Source organism: Sorex araneus, chromosome 1, assembly GCF_027595985.1.
Source record: "Sorex araneus isolate mSorAra2 chromosome 1, mSorAra2.pri, whole genome shotgun sequence".
NCBI lineage: Eukaryota > Metazoa > Chordata > Mammalia > Eulipotyphla > Soricidae > Sorex > Sorex araneus.
In genome coordinates, this window is record NC_073302.1 from 284981120 (window position 1) to 285003798 (window position 22679).

A 22679-nucleotide genomic window follows, 5' to 3' on the forward strand; every position below is an offset into this window, starting at 1 on the left:
TAAATAAATACATGAGATATGACTAAAGTTTAAACCATATAAGATTATCCTTACTAAAATCAATCAAAAACTACTAAAATATTACACTCCCCAAAATATCTAAACTACATCCTACAAAATGCCTGGAACTATTACAGTAATCCCAGGTATTGCAAAAGGTATGGAATGTGTGTGTGCAACTCTTATGTACTGATGATGGGAAGGTAAATATGAGTAGCCAAACTTAAAATGTTTGGTCAAATTTTTACTAAGGATCAATATATTTTATGTATTTTTTTAAATTTGGGTGCCACACCCACTGGTGATGAGGGCTTACTTCTGGCTCTGCACTCAGGGATCACTCCTGGTGGGGCTTGGGGTACCCTATGGGTACTTAGGATCAAAACCCAGTTGATGCATGCCAGGCAAGTGCCCTGTTACTTGTACTTTAGCTCTGGTTCTCCCAAAAGCTTAGTCTTTTATATCCTATGATTCAACAATTTCATTCATGGTTTTACACTCAAAATCAGTGAATGCTTATATTGATCATTGTAACTGTATCACTGTCATCCCATTGATCATCAATTTGCTCAAGCGGGCCCAGTAACGTCTCCATTCATCCTAGCCCTGAGATTTTAGCAGCCTCTCTTTACTCGTCTTTCACAATAGTGCCGCATTAGAGGCTCTTCAGGGTAAGGGGAATGAGACCCACCATTGTTACTGTATTTGGCGTATGAATACACATGGGGAGCTTGTCAGGCTCTTCCCCATATGGGCAGTAAACTCGGTAGCTTGCGAAGTTCTCCAAGAGGGAAAATTAGGCTATCAGATGTCGGGTGGCCACATCCCAGGTGCATGTTTCCAGGAACTTGGTTTTATAGTCTCTGGATGTTGGCTGTTGATGGGATTACACAGCTGCCTGGGGCAGTTTCTGGGTGTGACTGCCTAGCTACTGGAAAATGGGGAATCTGGGTGGAAGAGACCCAGTCCCAATCTGATTAGTCTTGGAGATCTTGGTCCCAGATCCCGCACACCTGGGTTCCTCTGATGGGTTCCTTCATGCAGGAGGCTCTCCGAATGTGTGGAGAGTAGCCTTGAGCATGGCTGTGGCTGGGTTCTGGAAGTCTTCAACTACTGGGGCTCTGCTCCAGGTTGGGAGGGAAACTCAACCCGCCCCTTCTAAGGGACCCTGGTAAAAACAGCCAGGCAAGGGGGCAAGAGACACTTCTATGCTCTCTTCTGGGAGCTTGGTTTTATAGTCTCTGGATCTTGGCCATTGATGGGATTTCACAGCACAGGGGCAGTTTCTGGATATGACCACCAAGCTACTGAAAAATGGGGAATCTGGGAGGAAGAGGTCCAGTCCGGATCTGAGCAGCCTTGGAGATCTTGGTGATTCCATAACAAATAATTAAAATAAAAAATAATAGTTTGATTAAATAAGGGAAATATATTAAAAGCAGAATGATGGGGCTGATATGCTCCTAGATTGGACCAGTCAACATGTATAAGATGTCCAGGGCTATATTGAATTCCAAGTGGTGCCTGGAATCAAACCTGGGTTCCTCCACAGTGAGCACGTGCTCTATTGGTACTTTGTAGATGTGCTTGTATTAATAAAAAAGAAAAGAAACAGGTACAAGATTATTTAACCAATATAATTTCTACTAGGCACAAACTAAAAACTAAAGCATTTTCTAATAACATTTAAATAAGTAAAATTTTATGTATCTATGAAATGAAATGGCTGTATTATTGTTGACAGGACTTACTACCCTAATATATGACAACATGACCTAGAGATTGTTTATAATTGAATAATTCAAATATGAAGGTGAAGGAAGCTTTTCTTGATCTTTCACTGATTTAGCTCATAAGACACAACTATGAGCTGTCCTCTTTATCTGCAGAGGAGACAAGGATCCTATCTCCAAAGACAAGAAACATGAATGAGTAGCGCTGGCTGGCAGTTTTCCCTCCCTTAGTACACATGGTTCATAAATTTTATGGTCCTAGAACATTTCCTCTGACATTCTTCTCTTATCAAATCAAGAAAATAAAATGCTCAAGTTGAATCACTTCTTTTCTCTGAAACTTCCTATGTCATGCAAAACTTATATTAAATTAACTTGTCTATTTTCCTGTTGTAAATATGTCTTATATTTACAATGGCTTTAGATAGAATTGAAAGTTCTAGAAGGAAAATATTGCTTCCTGCGATGCACAGCAATCATCAGCTATTGATACATGAAAGAATATAATGAATTCTTTTTTTTTATAAATCATGATTTATCTTTATTTGAAAAATACTACATTAATTTGAAATATCATTCTATTATTCTGAAATTTTGATAAATAAATCTGTTATTTTTCTTAACAAATAATTTATATATTTTTTTCTATATTTTTTATTAGTTTATTTTTAATTAGAGAGTCATCGTGAAGGTACAGTTACAGATCCATACATCTTTGTGCTCATGTTTCCCCCATACAAAGTTTGATAACCCATCCCTTCACCAGTGCCCATTCTCCACCACCAGTAAACCCAACATCCCTCCCCCCCTCCCCAGTCCCCTCTCCCCCCACCCCACCCTGCCATTATGGCAGGGAATTCCCTTTTGTTCTCTCTCTCTGATTAGGTGTTGTGGTTTGCAATAAAGGTGTTGAGTGGCCATTGTGTTCAGTCTCTACTCTGTATTTGGCCCGCATCACCCTTCCCCCACATGACCTCCAACCACATTTTACTTGGTGGTCCCTTCCCTGAGTTACCCAGAATGAGAGACCAGCCTCCAAGGCATGGAGAAAATCTCCTGGTACTTATTTCTACTATTCTTGGGCGTTAGTCTTATAGTCTATTAAGAATATAATGAATTCTTATAACATGTTGAGTAAAAGCAGATCTGCAGGGAATATACAGTACATGGTATTCTATAGAGTATGCTTCTATAGAGTACATTAACATTTAAAATCAACTTATGTAAATAAGATTTGCATGTTGATTCTCCCTATTGAGTTGGAAATGGGAGATTGGGGGAGTACTTGTAATGTGATAGTGTTAGCCTTCCATATCCTCTGGGTTTTATATCCAGAGGTTCAACTTACCACCAATAATAATAAATACTATGTATACACTCCCTTCCAGGAGAAGCAGCCATGAGTTCTGGAGGGTGGCCGATGAGATTATCTGGCAACAGCAGGAGGTGGCTTATGGGTGTGACACCTGGGTGGCTGGAGACTGGGGGAAGCAGGCAGTTGATTTATGCCCCCGGGATCCTGTTGAGCCCAGAGTCCAAGATCATAAAGTTCCCCAGTACGTGGGTTCTGTGGGACTTTGTTCATGCTTCAGGCTTGGCCTGAGTGTGTGGAAAGTGGCCTGGAGCATGGTGGCAGTTGGGTAGTGAAGGTCAGCTGCCGGGACTGGGTCCCTTGGGGCAAGGAGGGCTCTCACCTGACCCCCTCTAGGGCACCCAAGTGAAAACAGCCTGGCACGGAGTCCAGTGGCATGGTTATGGGGGGCCTCATTTTATGCTCTCTTGACAGATAAGAAACCATGAGTTCTGGAGGATAGCCGATGAGAAGATTATCTAGCACCGGTTGGAGGTGGCTTATGGGTGTGACCTCTGGGTCACTGGAGACTGGGGGGAAGGAGGCAGAAGATCTCTGCTCCTGGGTCCATTGAGCCCAGAGTTGAAGACATAAAGATACAAGATACAAAGATTTAAAGATAATCTAAAAAAATTAAATGAGAAGAAAATTATAATTGAGATAATTGTGAAGTTGAGGGGGGATATATGTAGTAGACCTTCACTGTCACTGTCACTGTCATCCCATTGTTCATCCATTTGCTCGAGTGGGCACGAGTAACATTTCCATTGTGAGAATTGCTGTTACTGTTTCTGGCATATCGCATATACCACATATAGCTTGCCAGGCTCTGCCATGCAGGTGAGATACTCTCGGTAGCTTGCCAGGCTCTCTGAGAGGGGCAGAGAGATCAAACCCAGGTCTGCCTTGTGAAGGCAAATTCCCTACCGATGTGCTATCGCTCCAGCCCATGCAGTAGACCTTACTGATATAATATCTAGTTGTAAGCAACGTGTTAGAATATTGTAAAGCATTAACAGTAAAAATGTTTGAAAGAATGGGATGCATTTGAAAATTTTAATCCTTTGATCAGCTGTGGTATAAAATAAAATAAAATAAAAATAATTAAATTATTTAAGTGCACACTCATTTAAGTATCTAATGGAAAAACTGGCCCAGAATTCCAGTCAAATACCCACTTATCCTATCCCCATGGCAACCAAAATTACTCTCACTTTTCATATTCTTCCTAGAATATTTACCAAAACTATATTCCTTAAATCCACATTCAGCATGTTTTGTTCGTAGTTTGTAGTTTATGCAAAGAAACATATATTAAGGAAAATTGTTATGAAGGTGAAAATCAGAATTACATTTGCAAAAATGTAGCTTATTTTACCATATGGCATATATAAGGGTATCATAAAGAATGGGGCCACAAGGAACTCTTTTTATAAATAAGACTAGGAAATTTTAGGGAATCTTTCCTAAAATATTTTAATAACAGCATTTGAGAATGAATTATACACAACTGACCAATGAAAATAACCTAGAATAGTTGCCAAAAGTAGATTTTAAGTGCCTCTAGAATCCTTTAGGAAAGCAAAATGGAAATATTTGTGAATTGACAAATAAAAATATTTTCTAATTAAGGAAAGCTAACATTGACAATGTAACATTTTCAAGGTATTTCTTCCTCCCTCCCTTTTTCTCTCCCACCCTCCCCATTTCTATTCTTTATTTAATTTTTTCATGGCATCAGTCTTACACAGATAAATGATTCAAGAACAAGGATAACAGCACATAACAGGTGAAGAGCAGGAATCATTAGTTCAGATTATAAAAGAAATACAAGACAAATGTAGGTTAATAATGGAAGATGTGAGTTTCCATATTATTTTTAGAAAATACATGCTATGCTTTATTTTTTCCTTAGTGAGATACTTCTATTGAAAATGATATGCCTAAAATAAGCCAGGTGGAGGAAAATTTAGCATATGAGTTTGAAGAAAACCAATCACTTGATAACACATGTAAATTAACAGCGCCTATATATTTAGCTAGAAAAAATACACAATCCTAAAAATATCTTAACAACATGAGTCTGCTTCACTTCCATCAAGTGTGATGACTAGAGGCCTCATTTATCAGAAGTTATTAAATTGACTGCAATTCATCTTCACCTGATCCATATTTTGAATTGCATTCACTTGTTCCCTCCATAGCAACAGATATTCAATTGAAAATTCTATGGTGTATCATAAAGTGTCAGGATGATATGGAATAACTAGGCAAATGGCTAGGCATTTTCTCAACAGCTAATTACCAAAACTTTTAAGTAAGTAATAATCAGTCTATTTCCTTGGGTAGGTAATTCAGTTAACAAAAATTCAACTTTGGAAGAAATGTGAACCATTGTAGGTAATATCCTAGTAAATATAAATACATGCTTTCCATATAGTAAAGAGAGAGGGACTTTTAACAGTTAAACACTTAGGCCAAGAGACAGCTCAATTGACTGAGACCCTGCTTTGCATGCAGAGATCCTGGGTTCAAGGCCCAGTACTGCTTATATCCCCGGAGAGACCCCCAAGCACGGAGCAGAGCAACTACAGTTTGTACCTGGAAGAAGTCCCTGAGCAATGCTGGGAAAGGCCTCCGACAAATAATCTTCAATGACAATCCATGCCATGAATAATAGAAGTTTTCTCGGCACCTTAGGAATGTGAAATTTGTTAGTATCTGATCATTCTTCTTTAGAACATCCTTTAATTTCAGTCATACATTTATTTAATCAACTAGCAGTGTGGGTGTTTCTGTCCTGCTATGTGTATAGGTGACACATGTAAATATGTACAGAGGATATGAATGTGATAATAACTTAGAAAATCCATAAATATTTTCCTATGAGCTAAAATTCTTAGCTCGTAAGAAAGTACTATCAAGAAAATAACTTCTGGATCCTTTTCTGGTGCGTAAGCATGATGATCGGGGATTCACATGTTTGTCTGACATGTGCCTCCCTTAAATCTTGTTACACACTTGACACTTCACCCATCTGGTGTGAAAACGGAAACAAAAAAATAACTGCTACTTTGGGAGGGGCTGTATAATAGTTATGTCTCATATCCTACATAATAATATGGTAGAAGAATTTTCAATAGCTGTCTGCTTATTCCATTAAATTTGTTACTTACTTTAAATATTTTTTAAAATCTCCATTTGCTTGCTTCCTCCTGTTCTCCTGCTTAACAGTTATTTTCTTTAGCTTTATTATAAAATTTCCATATTTCTTTACCTACTCTATTGTTCTTTTGTGCTTTCCAGCTATGGAATATTTTAACCCAAAGCTCTGATATTAATCCCGGGTTGTCTTGTAAAAAGAAGGGTCTTTTTCCTTTTAGTTTTTTGGGGGGCTTTGTTTTTCTTTTACTTTGTCATCAATTCTTTTCAGGTCCTTGGTGTATTTTTACACAGATGGTTCATAAGAACCATTTGAGAATTTACACCATTTGGCATTTCCAGCTTCTCTGATTCTAGCTGAAGATGTACTTATGTCCAATTTTATTCCTGCATTTACTCCTTTGTTGTTAGTATTAATTCTCCCATGAAATCCTACTTAAAATTTTAACAGTGCTCATATCAATCTAAAAGTAACCTGGTCACTTTTGGTAGGACAATTTAGAAGATAGAAATGATCACATTTTCTGTTGCAAATAAGTATCAGACATGGCAGAAAGGAGATGCTGAATTTTCCTATAGTAACAAGAACAAGTACCTTTTTTTTACAGTAATAGAAAGCAGAGAATGAATGCAATAAGCCTTTTCGAAGTTCAATATTCTATTTACAAAATCACAAGACTTTTATAAACTGCCAGACTGCATTGCATAAACCAAATGCCAACACAACAGTGACCTTTCAAATTACTGGTGCAACAGAAGCCGAGATCAGGAACTCAAACTTAAAGCAAACACTGACAAGAAATCCTACAGAAATGACTTCTGTGTCTGGTCAACTTAACATAACATGACATATTGCAAAGTGCATTTGGCTTTTTAGGTAGAAGAGTCTAGAGAGGTTTAACTGCTTTTGAAAATATAAAACTGGTGATTTCTGGTAGTTATCTTATGTGGATAAAATATTTCTGAATTTGAAAGAAAAATAATGGGGAAGTTTGGCATAAGAAAAAAAATGTAAAAAAGATGAACGAAGTAGTAATAGTAAGAGAGGGGAAAAATAGGATAGAGGAGGATGAGTGTAGGAGGGAGTAGAAGTATGAGGAAATAAAAGTTGTAAAAAAATGAAGAATAAAGCATGTCATGTAAAGAGTTCCTTTATTTTTATATTTTTATTCATTTGGGGTGAGGGGATACTAAACAATGCCTGGGGCTTTACAGCTAGCTCTTTGCTCAGGGATCACTCCTGGCAGGGCGACAATCCAAGTGGGCTGCGTGCACACAAAGCTACTTATCTGCTGCATTACGTCTCCAGCTCCGTAAAGATTTTTTTAAAATATCTCCACAGAGGTGGGAGTCAGGTGGGAAAGGGTAGGGGTGGCAGGAAGATTACTGGACACATTGGTGATGGAGAATGGGCACGGGTAGAGGGATGGGTACTCGAACATTGTATAACCGAAATGTAATCACGCAAGTGTGTAAGTCTGTAACTGTATCTCATGGTGATTCATTAAAATAAGAAAAAAATATAATTTTTTTTTAAATTCTAAAAAAAAGTTTTTTCTTTTTAATATCTCATTTAAAATACTGCTGAAATAAATTTAAAAATTCTTTAAGTAAGGTGGAATCAGAATTCCGAGTTAAAAGGTTTTACACAGGGCAGAGAGTGAACATAGCAGGGAAGGTGCTTGTTTTGAGTGTGTCAGACCCAGTTGTATCTCGAGCACCCCACATCGTACCCTGAGACCCTGCAGGAGTGATCCCTGGGTGCAAACCCAGAAGTCAGCTCTGGGCACAGCCAGGAGTGACCCCCAAACCAAAACTAATTTGATAAAAATGAAATTAAACATTATGGGGTTTTGTTCTTTTTTTCATATAGTTATCTTTATACTTTCACTTAAACTTTATGAAACAGCGACCAATTGTTTTGTAACAGAATCAAATTAGTATATGTTCATATGTTTGCAAATATAAGTACATAGGCCGAAGTTTTTTCTTATATTTAAAATGTATTCTTTTGGTGCTGGGTGTTTTTTTTAAAGTCTTAATTTATTTTTATTGAGGCAGCATATTATAATACTACAAATAAAATACTATTAAAACTACCTTCAGCGTCAGCATCCCTTTGCCACTAAAAATATATTCAGAGATATTTTTAAATGAAACAATAATACATTTTTTCTCTTTATCTCCATTCTATAGTTCAAAATGTTTTCATCAACATTCAATTTTCATCCGATTTTTAGGTTAAAATGATAAAATAACTGATGTTTTTCACTTGAGATGATGTACTTTACAATACTGTTCTTGATAAGATTTTATGCCCACAATGGTCCAACACCACAGTTTTCACTAGAGCGTTTGCCTCCTTCCACAAATGACTCGGGGCCCTTTTCAGCCTGCTGTCCTCTCTCCCAGGCACACTGAATTCTGTACATAGCTCACAGGTTCTGCTGCCTTCCATCATTTGTTTTTCCCTTAATATGATTCTCTATATCCCACATATGAACAAGATTGAATATTAAGTTCGTAATCCATTTAGATACTTTTGAATAGATGATTAGAAATGCATATATAATGGCTAATAAAAATTTTTATTCCATGTATATCTGTGAAAGTAATTGTAAGAGGATAAAGAAAGTATTTAAAATATCTGTGTTGGGGCTAGAGCGATAGCACAGAGGTAGGGCGTTTGCCTTGCATGCGGCTAACCTGGGTTTAACTCCCAGCATCCCATATGGTCCCCTGAACACCGCCAGGAGTGATTCCTGAGTGCAGAGTCAGGAGAAACCCCTGAGCATTGCTGGGTGTGACCCAAAAAGAAAAAAATATATATGTATCTTTAGGGGCACGAGCAATAGTACAGATAGTACAGTGGATAGGGCATTTGTCTTGCATACACCCAACTCGGGTTCGATCTACAGCATTTTTAATGGTGCCTCAACCACTGTCAGAAGTAATTCCTGGGTGCAGAGTCAGGAGTAATCCTTCAGCATCACCAGGTGTGACCCCAAAAGCCCAAATTTATAAAGAAATAAAATATGTGTCTTTGTATACAGGATTTTGAAGTACAGTCCATAGATTTTATGTTTGAAGAATTATTTAATAGACAAATAAGTTTCCCTAGCATAGTAAAAGTGCCATGCATAGGAGCCATATATAACCAGATTTTATTTTAAGTGTTTGAAAGGCTATTGGAACTAAGGGATGTTGCCAGACAGTTAGCCAAAAGCAACTTGACTCTTTTGAGATATTAATTCACCAGCTGAAAGAGATGTATTTGCTTAGAGTCATCAAATATTCTACCCCCTAAACATCTTCCAATATAGCATCCCTAATGAATTTCCTAAACAATTCAACATAAGCAGGAAGCACTTGTCATCAAAATGGACTGTTTTCAGCTACTCAGCCAATTGTATAAATTGCATGAGAAAATAGGAAACACCCTAAAATTTGTTTTTTTTTTTAAATTTTAGTTCCCCACTTTGTCCTTCCTGCTGGTTATCAATGTTATGGATGCAGTGTCTTGCAGAGAACATTGCGAGTGAGCTTTATAGTACATAAAGTGCCTTCCTTCACATTATTATTCAGTAGAATACAATAAGTTTTAATGGGCCTAAGTGATTTGCTTAAAGGCACAAATTAATGTGTGGCTGGGAATCAAACTCATGCCCTTTCCTCTGCTGTAATTGTTCTATAAATATGTATGTATCGATCGACTTACTACTCATCATGACAGTGTAATAGATTTGAGTGTTCCAAATGCCATTATCTATGTATTTGGGCAGACTTGGAGAGAAAAAGGTAGGATGAGGGTGAAGGAAGACATTTTTATTGGCCTCTGTATTTCCTAATTTGAAGAGAGAAACATTACACAGGTCATGCATGTAGTACAGAATGTATCTGCCCACATTTGATTTCTGGCACTACACATAGCCCTCCTAGAGCTACCAGAAGTAATACTTGAGTATAGAGGCAGGATAACCTCTGAGTACTGTTGGATGTGGCCCAAAAAGATTTTGTAAAGAAAAGAAAAGTAAAGAAAATAAAAAGCACAGGTTTCCTTTGCTATTCAAGAGTAGAATTTTCCAATTCAGTATGATTTGGTGTTATTTGGGGGTCTGGAAGACTAATAATTTATCTGAAGAAATTAGCACCCCATGACCTAAATGATAACAGCCAAATAAAACTGAATAGGGAAGTTCTGTTTTAATGAAATGGGATAATCTGTAGCAATATCATTTACAAGTGATTATTATAGTAATAGTTATATGGATGATAATTACAGAATATCAATAATATGGTAGCATGTTTACATAATTTGAACAAACAGACTCATAAAAACCTCCAAATAGATATGCTCCAATATTACTGATTCAGAACTGTAGGATGCTCTAGAAACTTCAAACTCATTAGTGATTTTAAATTTTTAACAATTCTTAGAACATGTTATATTCATATGAATCAATAGAATAGCAGTGTGTCTAAATGGAATAACAGATTTACTACAACATATGGCATGTGTGTACTGTGATATGGCTTATTTGATGTGCTTCATAGAAATCAGCCTTATTGTTATTTATTCTTTTCCAATGTGGAATTTACCATGCTCAGGGCAAGACTGGAAAAATTCAGGGATACAACTGTGTCACATCTTTTTGTTCACTTCAGGAAAGTAGATTTCTTGGGAGGCACAGGAGAACTTAGACAAAACATGTTTTGGGACTTTGATCACCCATTCTACACAGCTGATTTATGTATTTCTATAATGTTGGTTGTGTACTTGATATGTACACATATGAAACATTTTGCATTATTTTAAAGAGAGGATGGATATTTCTTTGATAAAGAGATACAAGATTGAAGACATATATGTATACGTATATAACTACATGTAGTTGAAGAGATATATAATTGAGATACATATCTCTTTGAAAAATCTATATATATTTCCCCAAGGTGGGTAAGAGTAGAATATAAAATAATATCAAGTCACTTTCTTGTGAAGGTGAAGTTCTCAGCCCATGGTGGGTGATGAGTTTGTTGTTTCTGAGACATTGTGTAAAAAGCTGAGTCATCAATAAGGGAACAGAAGAAAATTTTATTACCTGATGATTCTGATCATGGAGTTACAGCTATCTCCCAAATCAAGGAAAAATTAATTTTTTACATGAAACAATTTTTGTAGTTGTTATTCAAATTTCACTTAAAAGGGTAATTAGATTACCCCTTCTCTTTCTAGTTTGTAGTAACTAGAATAACAACATAAATATATTTGGAAAGTATTTCCTGGCCTTATCCTTTAAGTTCACATTTTTATTTAAATAAGCTCTTAGATATTTTATTAGGGCTCAGGATAAATTATTTTTAACCTAAGTCTAAAATGGACTAAAATTTTATTAAACTTGAAATTTTATGGACTAAAATTTATAATATAATGAGCTGGCAAAATGAAACTTATTCTATTCCTCTTTTCTGAATGCCAGGTTATCTATTTTATATTAATTTTATTTTGTGCCTATACATAAATGTAAATGCTTAAAGTATATACGTAACCTCTTTTAGGGACTCAGACTAGGTTACCTTCTTTGACATGAATATGCATACTTTCAAAATGAGCACATGTGTTCATGGGAGGTGCTCAGTTACTGTCATTGGTAATATAAATGGTTCAATAGTGAGAGCTTTTGTTAACTTAGACATGAAGGGCAGTAAAGGCCCTTATAAGAAGATATTTTTAAGGGGCTGGAGCAATAATATAGCAGGTAGGGTGTTTGCCTTGCATGAAGCAGACCCAGGTTTGATTCCCAGCATCCCATATGATGCCCCGAGCACTGTCAGAAGTGATTCCTGAGTGCAGAGCAGGCGTAACCCCTGAGCATTGCCGGGTGTGACCCAAAGAGAAAAAAGAATATTTAAAAATATTTAAAAATGTAATATCTTTATTATTGCAAAATAAAGTATATCAAGCATCTGAAATGTGGAACCCCTTATAGTAATGGTGTAGAACATAAATGATATTCTCTTATACTGACCATCAGTCATGCAGATCTGGGGCTGGAGAGGTAATATGATGGGCAAGGCACATTCCCTGCATGTACCTAACCCAGGTTTGCTCCATGGCACCACATTTAGCTCCCCAAGCCAGCCCGGAGTGATCTCTGAGTACATATTCAGGAGTACTCCCTGAGCGCAACCAGGTACTGAGCCTCCCTCTTCTCCTCCTTCAAATGTAAAAAGGTCCCTAACAGCAGTACAGTGAAAAATTACACTTGAAAGTGCAAAATCTTTCAATCCCTGTTGCTCCACGTTTTTCTTTCTTTTTTATTTTTTACTTTCTCATTCTCTTTTATTTATTTTTATTTATTTTTTTGATCTCACTTGTATCACTTGTAGTCCCGTTGATCTTCGATTTGCTCGAACGGGCGCCAGTATTGTCTCCACTTGTCCCTGTCACAAGCCAGTGCAGCCCAATGATATCTGCTCGCTCCAGGAACATGAAGAGCCTCAAATCGTTCATTCAGAGATTTGACGAAGAAATCTGACCATCTAGTTGGTGGGCGGCCACGAGGACTTCTGACGTCCCATGGAATCCAGTCGGTAATAGCTCTAGTCCAGCGGTTGTCTCTGAATCGCATTACATGTCCGGCCCATCTGATTTTTGTTGCCTTGGCAAACGAGACAGCATCCCTGATTTTTGACCGTCGATGGAGGTCAGAACTCCAGATTCCTTCTCTTACTTGAGTGAGACATGATATTCCCAGCATAGCTCTTTCGATTCCTAAAATTTGGGTATCGCAAAGAGGAATCAAAATTGTTTACCTCAAACAATTTCATTTTTATTTTTTTTAATTTTTTAATTTTTTTTTTAATTAGTGAGTCACCATGAGGGTACAGTTACAGATTTACACATTTTCAATGCTTGTGTTTCCCTCAAACAATTTTCAGGAACCCATCCCTCCACCAGTGTCCATTCTCCACCACCAATGAAGCCATGTCCTTCAGTACACAACCAAAAGTGCACAAGTACCACAAAATGTGTGACCTCAGTGAGCACCACAAATAAAATATGTGTAAGCACTGCCTCAGGGAGAGGACCCATGCCCCATTGTGTGCTACCATGAGGATGTATGTGAGCACCACAGAGCACAACCCTCAGCTAGCATACATGTAAACAGCATGACTGCAAGTGAGAAATCCTCACTGAGTCCCTCAACCAGGTGTGTGAGCAAATCTTAAGTCTTTGCACGGAGATTAACGAAGGGAGAGAAGGGTGGTGGTGTTAATGAGCTACCAGTGAATGGTACTTACAGTATCAAAATGTCTACAATACAGATGAAATGATCAAGAGAGAAAGTTACGGGGGTCGGGTGTTAGTACAGCTGGAAGGGCATCTGCCTTGCCATGGTTCAATCTCCAGCATCATGTATGGTCCCCCAAGCACTGCCAGGAGTAATTCCTGAGTAATTCCTGAGTACATAGCCAGGAGGAACCCCTGGACATCACCGAGTGTGACCCAAAAAAGAAAGAAAAAATCTAATTCACTGGACTTGAAACAGAAATATTGAGTTGAAGAAGAAAACAGAAGATTTTATGTGTGGAAGAAATTAAAAAAAAAACCCTCAAGTATTAGAGAGGATATACAGTTTAAAGCACTTGTTTTGCATCCTGTCAACCTCAATTCTAGTCCCTGATGCATCATTTAGTACCATTGTTGGAACTCCTGAGCACAGAACCAAGAGGAGACCCTGAGCACAACTGAATGTTGGCCAAACTCTCCTCCACTCCCCAATGGAAGTGAGGACAATATATAACCAGAACCACTGCATCACTGTATCACTGTATCACTGTCATCCTATTGCTCATCGATTTGCTGGAGCAGACACCAGTAACACCTTCATTTGTCCCTGTCACGTTCAGGGTCAGGGGAATGAGGCCAATTATTGTCAGTGTTTTTGGCATAACAAATACGCCACGGGTAGCTTGCCAGTCTCTGCCATGAGAGATTCTGCATCGCTCTCTTTTGAAGCTTTGTTTTATAGTCTCTGGATCTTGGCCGTTGATGAGATTAACACGCTGGGAGCAGTTTGTGGGTGTGACTGCCAAGCTACTGGATAACTTGGGATCTGGGTTGAGAAGGCCCAGTCCTTATTTGAGCAGGCTTGGAGATCTCAGCCATGGGTCCCACATATCTGGGTTCCTCTGTTGTTTCCTTCATGCTTGAGGCTCGTCCGAGCATGTGGAGAGTGGCCTTGAGCATGACTGTGGTTGGGTTCTGGAGGTTTATGGCTGCCGGGGCTCTGGTTGGGGCAGGGAGGGAAACTCAATCTGCTCCCCCACTCTGAGGGGGCCCCAGTGAAGATGGCCTGGTGTGGGAGCAGAAGGTTATGCATAAATAATGAGCATAAATAAAATTATATACATAAATAAAATTATATACATACACACATGATGCATATGTTTTTGTAAGCATAAAACTGAGTGGGCTGTGGCAGAATTTGAATACTGGGGGTTACGGTGCAATGGAATTTATTTCAAAAAAGTATATTATATTAAACTTTGACTAAGAGCAAATTTTTAACTTTTATCCCCAAGTACACAAAAAACATGTTAGTGATCATTACAGGAAGAGATCAATTTTCTTTGATGAATTTGGAAACTGGGAGGTGAATGTCCATGATTAATCACTGTGCAACTTCTATGAGCCTTTAATTCAAGGATATTAAGGATGAGTTAGAGAATGAATTTTCCAAGTATTTTCACACAAGATCTTTGTCTATGGTTGACAGACTCAAAAGGACATTGAAGCCAAAAAATGACATAGTGGAAGTGTTGATTTAGAGAAAACAATATGGTTGCCATAAGTAAAGCCTGGTGACTCTTGTAGTGAGGAAATTGGTAAAATAAGTCAGATCAATATAGCAATAGTAATAATGAATAGTTCATTTTTAAGATGCAAAGCAGTAGAGTATATTTTACACATAATTAGTGCTTAGGAAGTCACTGTATCACTGTATCACTCTCAATCCATTGCTCATCAATTTGCTCAAGCGGGCACCAGTAATGTCTCCATTACGAGACTTGTTTCTGTTTTCGGCATATCAAATACACCATGGGTAGCTTGCCAGGCTCTGCCATGGGGGTGGGATACTCGGTAGCTTGCCGGTCTCTCCAAGAGGGGTGGAGGAATCGAACCAGGGTTTTGCAAGCAAAACACTTTACCCATTGTGCTCCAGTCCACAAGGGCTGAAAATCAAGGCTTGCCTATAATTTATATAGAGGTTTTCACACAATATGTTCAGATGGGTTACCAGAAAGAGACCAAAGGGGAAAAATGAGAGAGAGAATTTATGCTATTATCAGAACTTTATCTTTAGTTTCTTAGAAGTATGAGGAGAAAGATGTCTAAGTTGAGAAGACATCATATGAGAGACAAAAAAAATTGGGATTTCAAATAAAGTGCTACTATGAAAAGGATTATTTTTGTTGTTGATTTATGAAATGTCCCAATAATTTTTATCAGGTTAATGCAATCATTTCAATGAATGTGGTTATAAAATGATTGAGTAATAGGCATAAACATTTAAAGAAAGAATCTTCTTGCTGAATAGACAGAGATAATAATGAGAGAGTGAGAGAAAAGAGAGAGAGAGAGAGTTTGAAGCCTGGGTCAGGTGTTACCTTGGATATATTTGGATAAATTGATGACTAGAAGCAGTTAATCTTGCCTATTAACTTGGAAAGCAGTTAAAAGGATTGACAGAGAGACCAAAAAAGTGGAGAAAAGAGGGAACTAATTAACTTTTTTTCAAGGGCAAGGTCTTCTTTGGACAGTGTCCTCTGGAATAAGCTGATCGCTAGTTCTGAGAGTACATACACTAACGATTCAAAAGAAACCAAAGGAACAAATTGTTACAAAGTGGCCATTTGGAGGTGAGGAATGATATCCATTTTCTCTTGCATATAACAAATGACTACATTTAGCAATGGATAAACAATATCCATTTATTAACTCAGGGTTACATAGGTTAAAAATCACTATGGGCTTTCAGCCCAGGTTCCTCTGTTTGGGGACGAACGCGAGAACGCGATGCAATTGAACTGTCAAACTTGATGCAATTTGGAACCTCCCTTTTCCCAGCTTTTTCTAGAAACCATTTATGTGTATGGCAAAGGGCCTCGTCCTGATTGGCTCTGATGGAAATCTCTGTACTCCGGAGGCTGGTTGGGGTGTAGTTCATCACGCTGTTTGGCAACACCTCTTAAGGGCTTTCTTATGGCAACTAAAACACAATTTCCAGGCTTGGGGCAGAATCACTCCTGCCCTTCCCCCCCTCACTCCATCCCACTCAAGATTCATCTCTTTCTGCTAATAGCTAGAGTAAACATTCTGCCTTTAAGGAATGTATATGTATATGTATAAACACATATTAAACTTAATTAAAGAACAGCTGGAATTCTGTTAAGTTCAGCCTGAGAAGTTCCCTTCTGCTGAACTCAGAGTCAACTGATCAATCATCTTATGAATAATTGTAACAGTAATAGCAAGTGTGACAGTGATATCGACAGTGGCATCCAACTCATTGTCCCAGGAAGTAGATGAGAAGTCTTTTACAGTTCTATTTACCACAGATTGATTACATTAAAATATCATGATGTCTCATTTTCCTTCTTAAAAAGGGTGCTCTTATGCCATAGATATTTCAGAGTACACTGAAGTGATAAAGAGAAATATAGAAACTATAATATTCTTCCCCACATTCTGTTCTAATTATCTCTACAAGTTTCTATAAAGAAGGGAATTATTGTATCATAATGTATTCAATGACTAACTAAAACCAGCAAGAGTAAGTTTGATCTTAAAGGACTGTCTTTCTATTTGCACATTTTTTCAGTTTAAATGCTTTGGGATGGTCTTTGTGATGTACACTGATGCTATTCACGACTTTATATCTTAGTACTGGCCAATGTCCCAGTAAAATATTGTAATAATACTTAGGGAAGTAAAGGAGAAGATATGATGAAAACAGAAATTGCTGTGGAAGTGTACAGACAAAAGGAAAGTTTGTCAGTTTGGCTTTTCATCCATGTTTCAAATAATTGTTTGGAAATTTTAACTGAGGTCATACAAATTAATTTATTAAATAATTCAAACAATATACTTTGAGTACTTAATCATGTTTTCATAGAAGATATGATAAAGTGGATAATACAAATATATAATTTTTTATGTTCCAGTGATATATAGAGTTCTTTACGTGTTTTTCTTATTAAAAAGAACATTGGGGAGGAAGGCTGGAACGATGGCACAGTGGGGAGGGCGTTTGCCTTGCAGACGGCCGACCCGGGCTTGATTCCCCAAATCTCATGTAGTCCCTGAGCACTGGCAGTAGTAATTCCTGAGTGCAGAGCCACTCATTCCTATGCAACACTGGGTGTGACCCAAAAAGAAAAAAAGAAAAGAACTGATCCAACTATATTATCATCCTTATTTATCTATGGGGGAAATAAGGTATAGTATTAACTTGCTGAGTGTGTAGGAATAGAATAATAACTCAAATCAGGGCCAGAGAGATAATACAGCAGGTAGTGGTCATCTTGCATGTGGCTCACCCAGGTTCGATTCCTGACATCCCATATGTTCTTCTGAGCACCACCTGGGGTAATTACTCAGTGCAGAGCCAGAAGTGACCTCTAAGCATCAATAAGCACGACCCATAAGCCAACAAACGAATGAATAAAGAAAGTTCAATCAAGTTATATTCAATCTTAGAATACCCATGACTTTTGAATTAAGATAAACAATATTATTTTATACTTCTTAAAATCTAATGTTATCCAGCTTTTCCTTTCCTAGAGTTCTATTAACTAAGTATTTTGTTACATGTCAGTATTTCTCTTGCTAGAAGTAGCATGCACATTGCCACATTAAGCACTAAAGGGGCTTCTATTAACATTTTCTGAATTCACCTAACCATGAAAGACATCTTTTATGGTTTAGCACCTATTAATACATTTTGGGAAAACAAAAAACTAATAATAACTTTGAATTTTAATAGGAATTTTAAAATTATTGTCAATTTGTTTAAGATTTTACCCTTCCTGATATAATATCGGTAATGTTGTTATAAAGCCAGTTTCTTAATTACTGAAGTCCACTTTGAATACTAAATGTATTTTTCCAGATTTAATGAATATATCTCACCCTGTGTGTTTCCATATAGTTTCAACATATAATTATTGTCTGTTTCTCAATGCAATTATTTGGAAAATGTCTTGGAAGTATCAACCCTCATGCTTTTATGTAGTCCCTAAAATGTAAAAACCCATTAAGTGTTCAGCTGAAGCATATTTTATTCACAATATAGTAGGAAGCTCCCAGTGCCCATCTTTGAACATGTGTTATACAAAAATGCCTTAGGTGGGGGAAATGTCATATATTGAATCATTTTACTTATTCTGAGCTTTAAGAAGAATACTCTATTATTCATAACATCACCTTTTCAGACAGGAGTTCAGGCATTTTCAGAACTTTTGAAAATGTTTACAAGCACTCCCAAGCACTCCCATAAGGAACACTTTGACTATTCTATTTTGCCTGTTCATAAAGGTAAATGAATACTTATGTACCCCAAATCAAGATAATGGGTACAATTTCTTAAGTGTTTCTTTAAATGGAAGTAAGATTTAAATTTGTTGTTCCAAGGTTACTCTTCTGCCATATACATTGGGCTAGTGTGGCATTCAATAAAGTTTAAATAAAGCTATAAATATTTATGTTCAAAATTCTAGATTCTTTCAACTGGGTATTTTCTGAAAGCATGAAACTCCATTTTTGAAAAAAATTTAAACTGTGGATTTACAAACTGGTACAAATTTAGCAGCCAATATACTGTAATGGGATTTGGTCTGTTTTGGAGCTTGATTTATCATGATTAAACAATAATTATTGTAAACCAAAACAAAACAATGAATTCTGTATCATGAGTAATTTGAACTGTCATGAGCATGTAGGCCTTATCTTGTTTACTTTCTAAAACCTTTCTAACGCTTTCTTTTTTTAAACTCAAAATTAGCTTTATTCCAAGAACTCAAAACACATTGAAACATTTGCAATTATTTGCAATTATTTGTCTGTCTGTATGTAACAACTTTATCAAGATTTGAAGACCTGAACTGTTTTCTGCCTTTGTTTCAAAGAGGGCAGAGACTATATATGAAATGCATTTGGGGATAAATTCAGGTCTCTGAATTTCATTGTCCAAGCACCAACCTGTGCTGAAGCAATAGCTTAGGGGGTAGAGTGTTTGCCTTGCAAGCGGTCAACCTGGGTTCGATTCCTCCATCCCTCTCGAAGAGCCCGGCAAGCTACCAAAAGTATTCCACCTACACGGCAGAGCCTGGCAAGCTACCGGTGGCATATTTGATATGGTGCCCAATCAAGCATATTGATGAACAACAGGAAGACAGTGCTAAGCAGCACCCATTTTAGACTGCCCTGTAGTTATTATTAATTGTAAAGTGTGAGTTTAACATTGCATTTTCCAGTAAATCTGTGAACAATACTGGAATAACTCACCAAGAGTAAACAGCTTTTCAATATGAAAGAGTTCAATGGCTAATTATCACAATTTATTTATCGAGAATGAAACTAGCACACAGAGCATAGCTTTGTAGGTCAGTAAACATTGCCCTCTCATTACTAAAATAGTAATTTAAATTTTTAATTTCTTTGCAGACTTAATTTGATGAAACCGAAAGACTGCAGTGAAAAAATAAATTCATGAGAAAACATTTACAATAACTCCTCGTATTTCTAAAGTATTCCAAAATGAGTTGAATTTGCTACTAATAACGGTTTTTGGTATCTACCTTTAGCTGTTACAGGGTAGGTCGCCCAAACCCGACAAGTGGGAGCTTCAGATGGGCAGTGGCGATGGACCGGGGGAGCAGGTCAGCGGGGACTGTGATGATGAGGATGGCTGCGGCGGATCCGGAAGTGGAGAGGTTAAGAGGACCCTCAAAGTCACAGACTGTAAGTGTTCGATTCCACCACTTAAGTAATTCATAATGAAATCGAATTGACGCCAATCACTTTTGTGACTACAAAGAAGTGATGATAGCGAGTCCAGAAGTATGCCAGGAGAAATGAGAAGGAAAATGAACCTATTTTTCAGTTTTTACAGACAAAAATTCATGGGTTATTTATCTCTTAGGAATGGCTTCAAATTTGAATGACACTTCAGTGTGAGAGACAACTAAATGATCATGTTTTTCAGATGAGAAGAGTGTTTTAAAAATTAGAAATATGTAGGGCATGAAAAAAACTAGTTTGATGGATATTAAGTATTCGTGGGAAAACAAAAACATGAAGACCAGACCGGTTGGGGAAAACCTTACTAAATAATTTCTACACATTTTTATAAAATTTTAACATTATATGAGGTTTATTCATTTCATTAGGGTTGTCTCATAGTAAGATTGTAACAGAATTACCTAAATATATGGTTGGTTGTGATGAAAAAACATGATTGGATTAAGCTTATGAGTTTGCATTTCTGAAAATTCTGATTCTTCACTTCTTAACTGCACGGATTTGAGCTTCATTCCTGGTAGGATTGGATTGGTAACTAAAACAAAGATCATACAGCAAAATAATAGCATCAAAGTCATCAAATGCATTTCTGTCTCTCGTCTTCTCACCCAAACTCTGGAACATATGTTCCATTGTTATGAGCATGAATTTGTTTGTAGGAAAGACAACTAAAGTGGATCAACCGATCAGGAAGTGTGAAAGTTAATGTACCCAGGCAGCTGGCTTTTTCAATTACTCATTTATTTCAGGTCATACCAAAGGCAGTGACCTTATACAATCATCTGACCTTGTCTGCTGTAGGGACTGGTTTGATAAACTCCCTCTAACTCACACAGGGCTTCTTTGAACCTGTTTCACATGCCCTTCCATGACTTTACGGGGAGAACTCATTTACTTTCCAGTTCTCTTGTAGTTGTTTTAGAACACTCCAAATGCTTGAGGTACCGTTATCTTTTTCCTTCTAGAGTTTTGTTTGACAAGCCCAACAGATTGGTTAAAAAAAATAGAACTCAAAAGAGAGAAAAATAAAAAGGCAGTAAGATTAAAAAAAAAGAAGCATGTTTTCTGGTTACATGTAGCAAAAATCAAACACAAACGTGAATTTAATATGCAGAAAAGCAGCATTAAAAATTAAAAAAATAGGCTCCTGATATCTAAATATAATTTTCTAGTAAAAATAAAATAAATTCGACTTTTCTAAGAACATTAAGGACATGGATTCTTGTTGTTGGTATTACTGTGGCTTATCATCAGGAAAATTTCTCTTGTTTTCTTTGTTTGGTTGTCTATTCTCACACACACACACAAAAAAAAAGTGTAAGAGAGTTTTTCTTTCAACACAATGTATTCTAAGAGTCAAAATATGCCTTAATGTATTTTGCAATGATTATAGATATATGTAAGTAATACTCAATATTTTATTTTATTCTTTTTTGGACATTTCTATGTACTATGACTTCATTGCCATTTCAATAGTAAAATTTTAAGATAAACAAATCTTTATATAATACCTTAGAACATTTTTATATCCTATATGTGGAATTAGTGTTTTTCTCTTCTTAAGTTTTAAGCACAATAGCTTTTTATATATTTATGGAAAACTCTTTTTGGTTTGTTTCACAAAAGGAGCAGAGACAGTGGGGAACATCAACTAATAATAGTTTCCCACAAAGCCACGCTTGTCAGGGTGGCACGAATGAATTTTTTACTTCAAAACCTTGTTTTCAATTACTTCTGAAATGGACAAGTTCAGTACACGTAACTGTCCAGGAGAATTGGGGAGCTTTTGGAGGCGGTATTCAGAAACTTCAGGCAAACATTTAAAAAATCCACATCTGCTATAAGTGGGTTGCCTATTATGTTTTAGAGAGTTTATAGCTGTAGCCTTTCAATTTTTTATGAGTGGTTAGGAAACCACTGTAGATAGCATGCTGAAATAAAGATGAACAGGGAAAGTACCAACAAATAGGCCATATTTCTATATTTGTAAGGCACCATAATAATTTGTCTGTATATGTCTAAGTTGATAAATTCTTTATGCAAATTGAGACATGATTTAGATGGTATTAATAACAAAAATTGTACTCTAGAAATTTCACACTGGTAATATTTATAACAGCTAATATCGAATAATACTTTTGTTTCTTCCTTGTGCTAATTCTGAATATTTTATTCTTTATAAAATACCTCATAACTAGAATAGAGTACATTAATCACCTCAAAAGTATCTGATTAACCTGCCACACAGGCAGTGTGGGGGTTGGTATTTTGCAATGATTATAGATATATGTGTTTTGCAATGATCTGGGGTTCTTGGTGGTGGAACATGTGCACTGCTGAAGGG

The 22679-nt window shown here is 36.9% G+C and overlaps 1 protein-coding gene and 1 non-coding gene across 4 annotated transcripts in view; both read left to right on the forward strand.

Moving 5' to 3' along the window:
• GPC5 (glypican 5) overlaps positions 1–22679 on the forward strand; it is a 1500378-nt gene that overhangs the window by 726675 nt on the left and 751024 nt on the right. For all 3 annotated transcript variants that reach the window (XM_055146010.1, XM_055145996.1, XM_055146005.1), the window contains exon 7: positions 20119–20275. In XM_055146010.1, coding sequence (XP_055001985.1) covers positions 20119–20275 — 157 coding nt within the window. The remainder of the gene's footprint in view (positions 1–20118; positions 20276–22679) is intronic.
• On the forward strand, positions 6024–6127 carry LOC129401041 (small nucleolar RNA U13). Its single transcript, XR_008628067.1, has one exon. It is a non-coding gene; the product is annotated as a small nucleolar RNA U13 (small nucleolar RNA).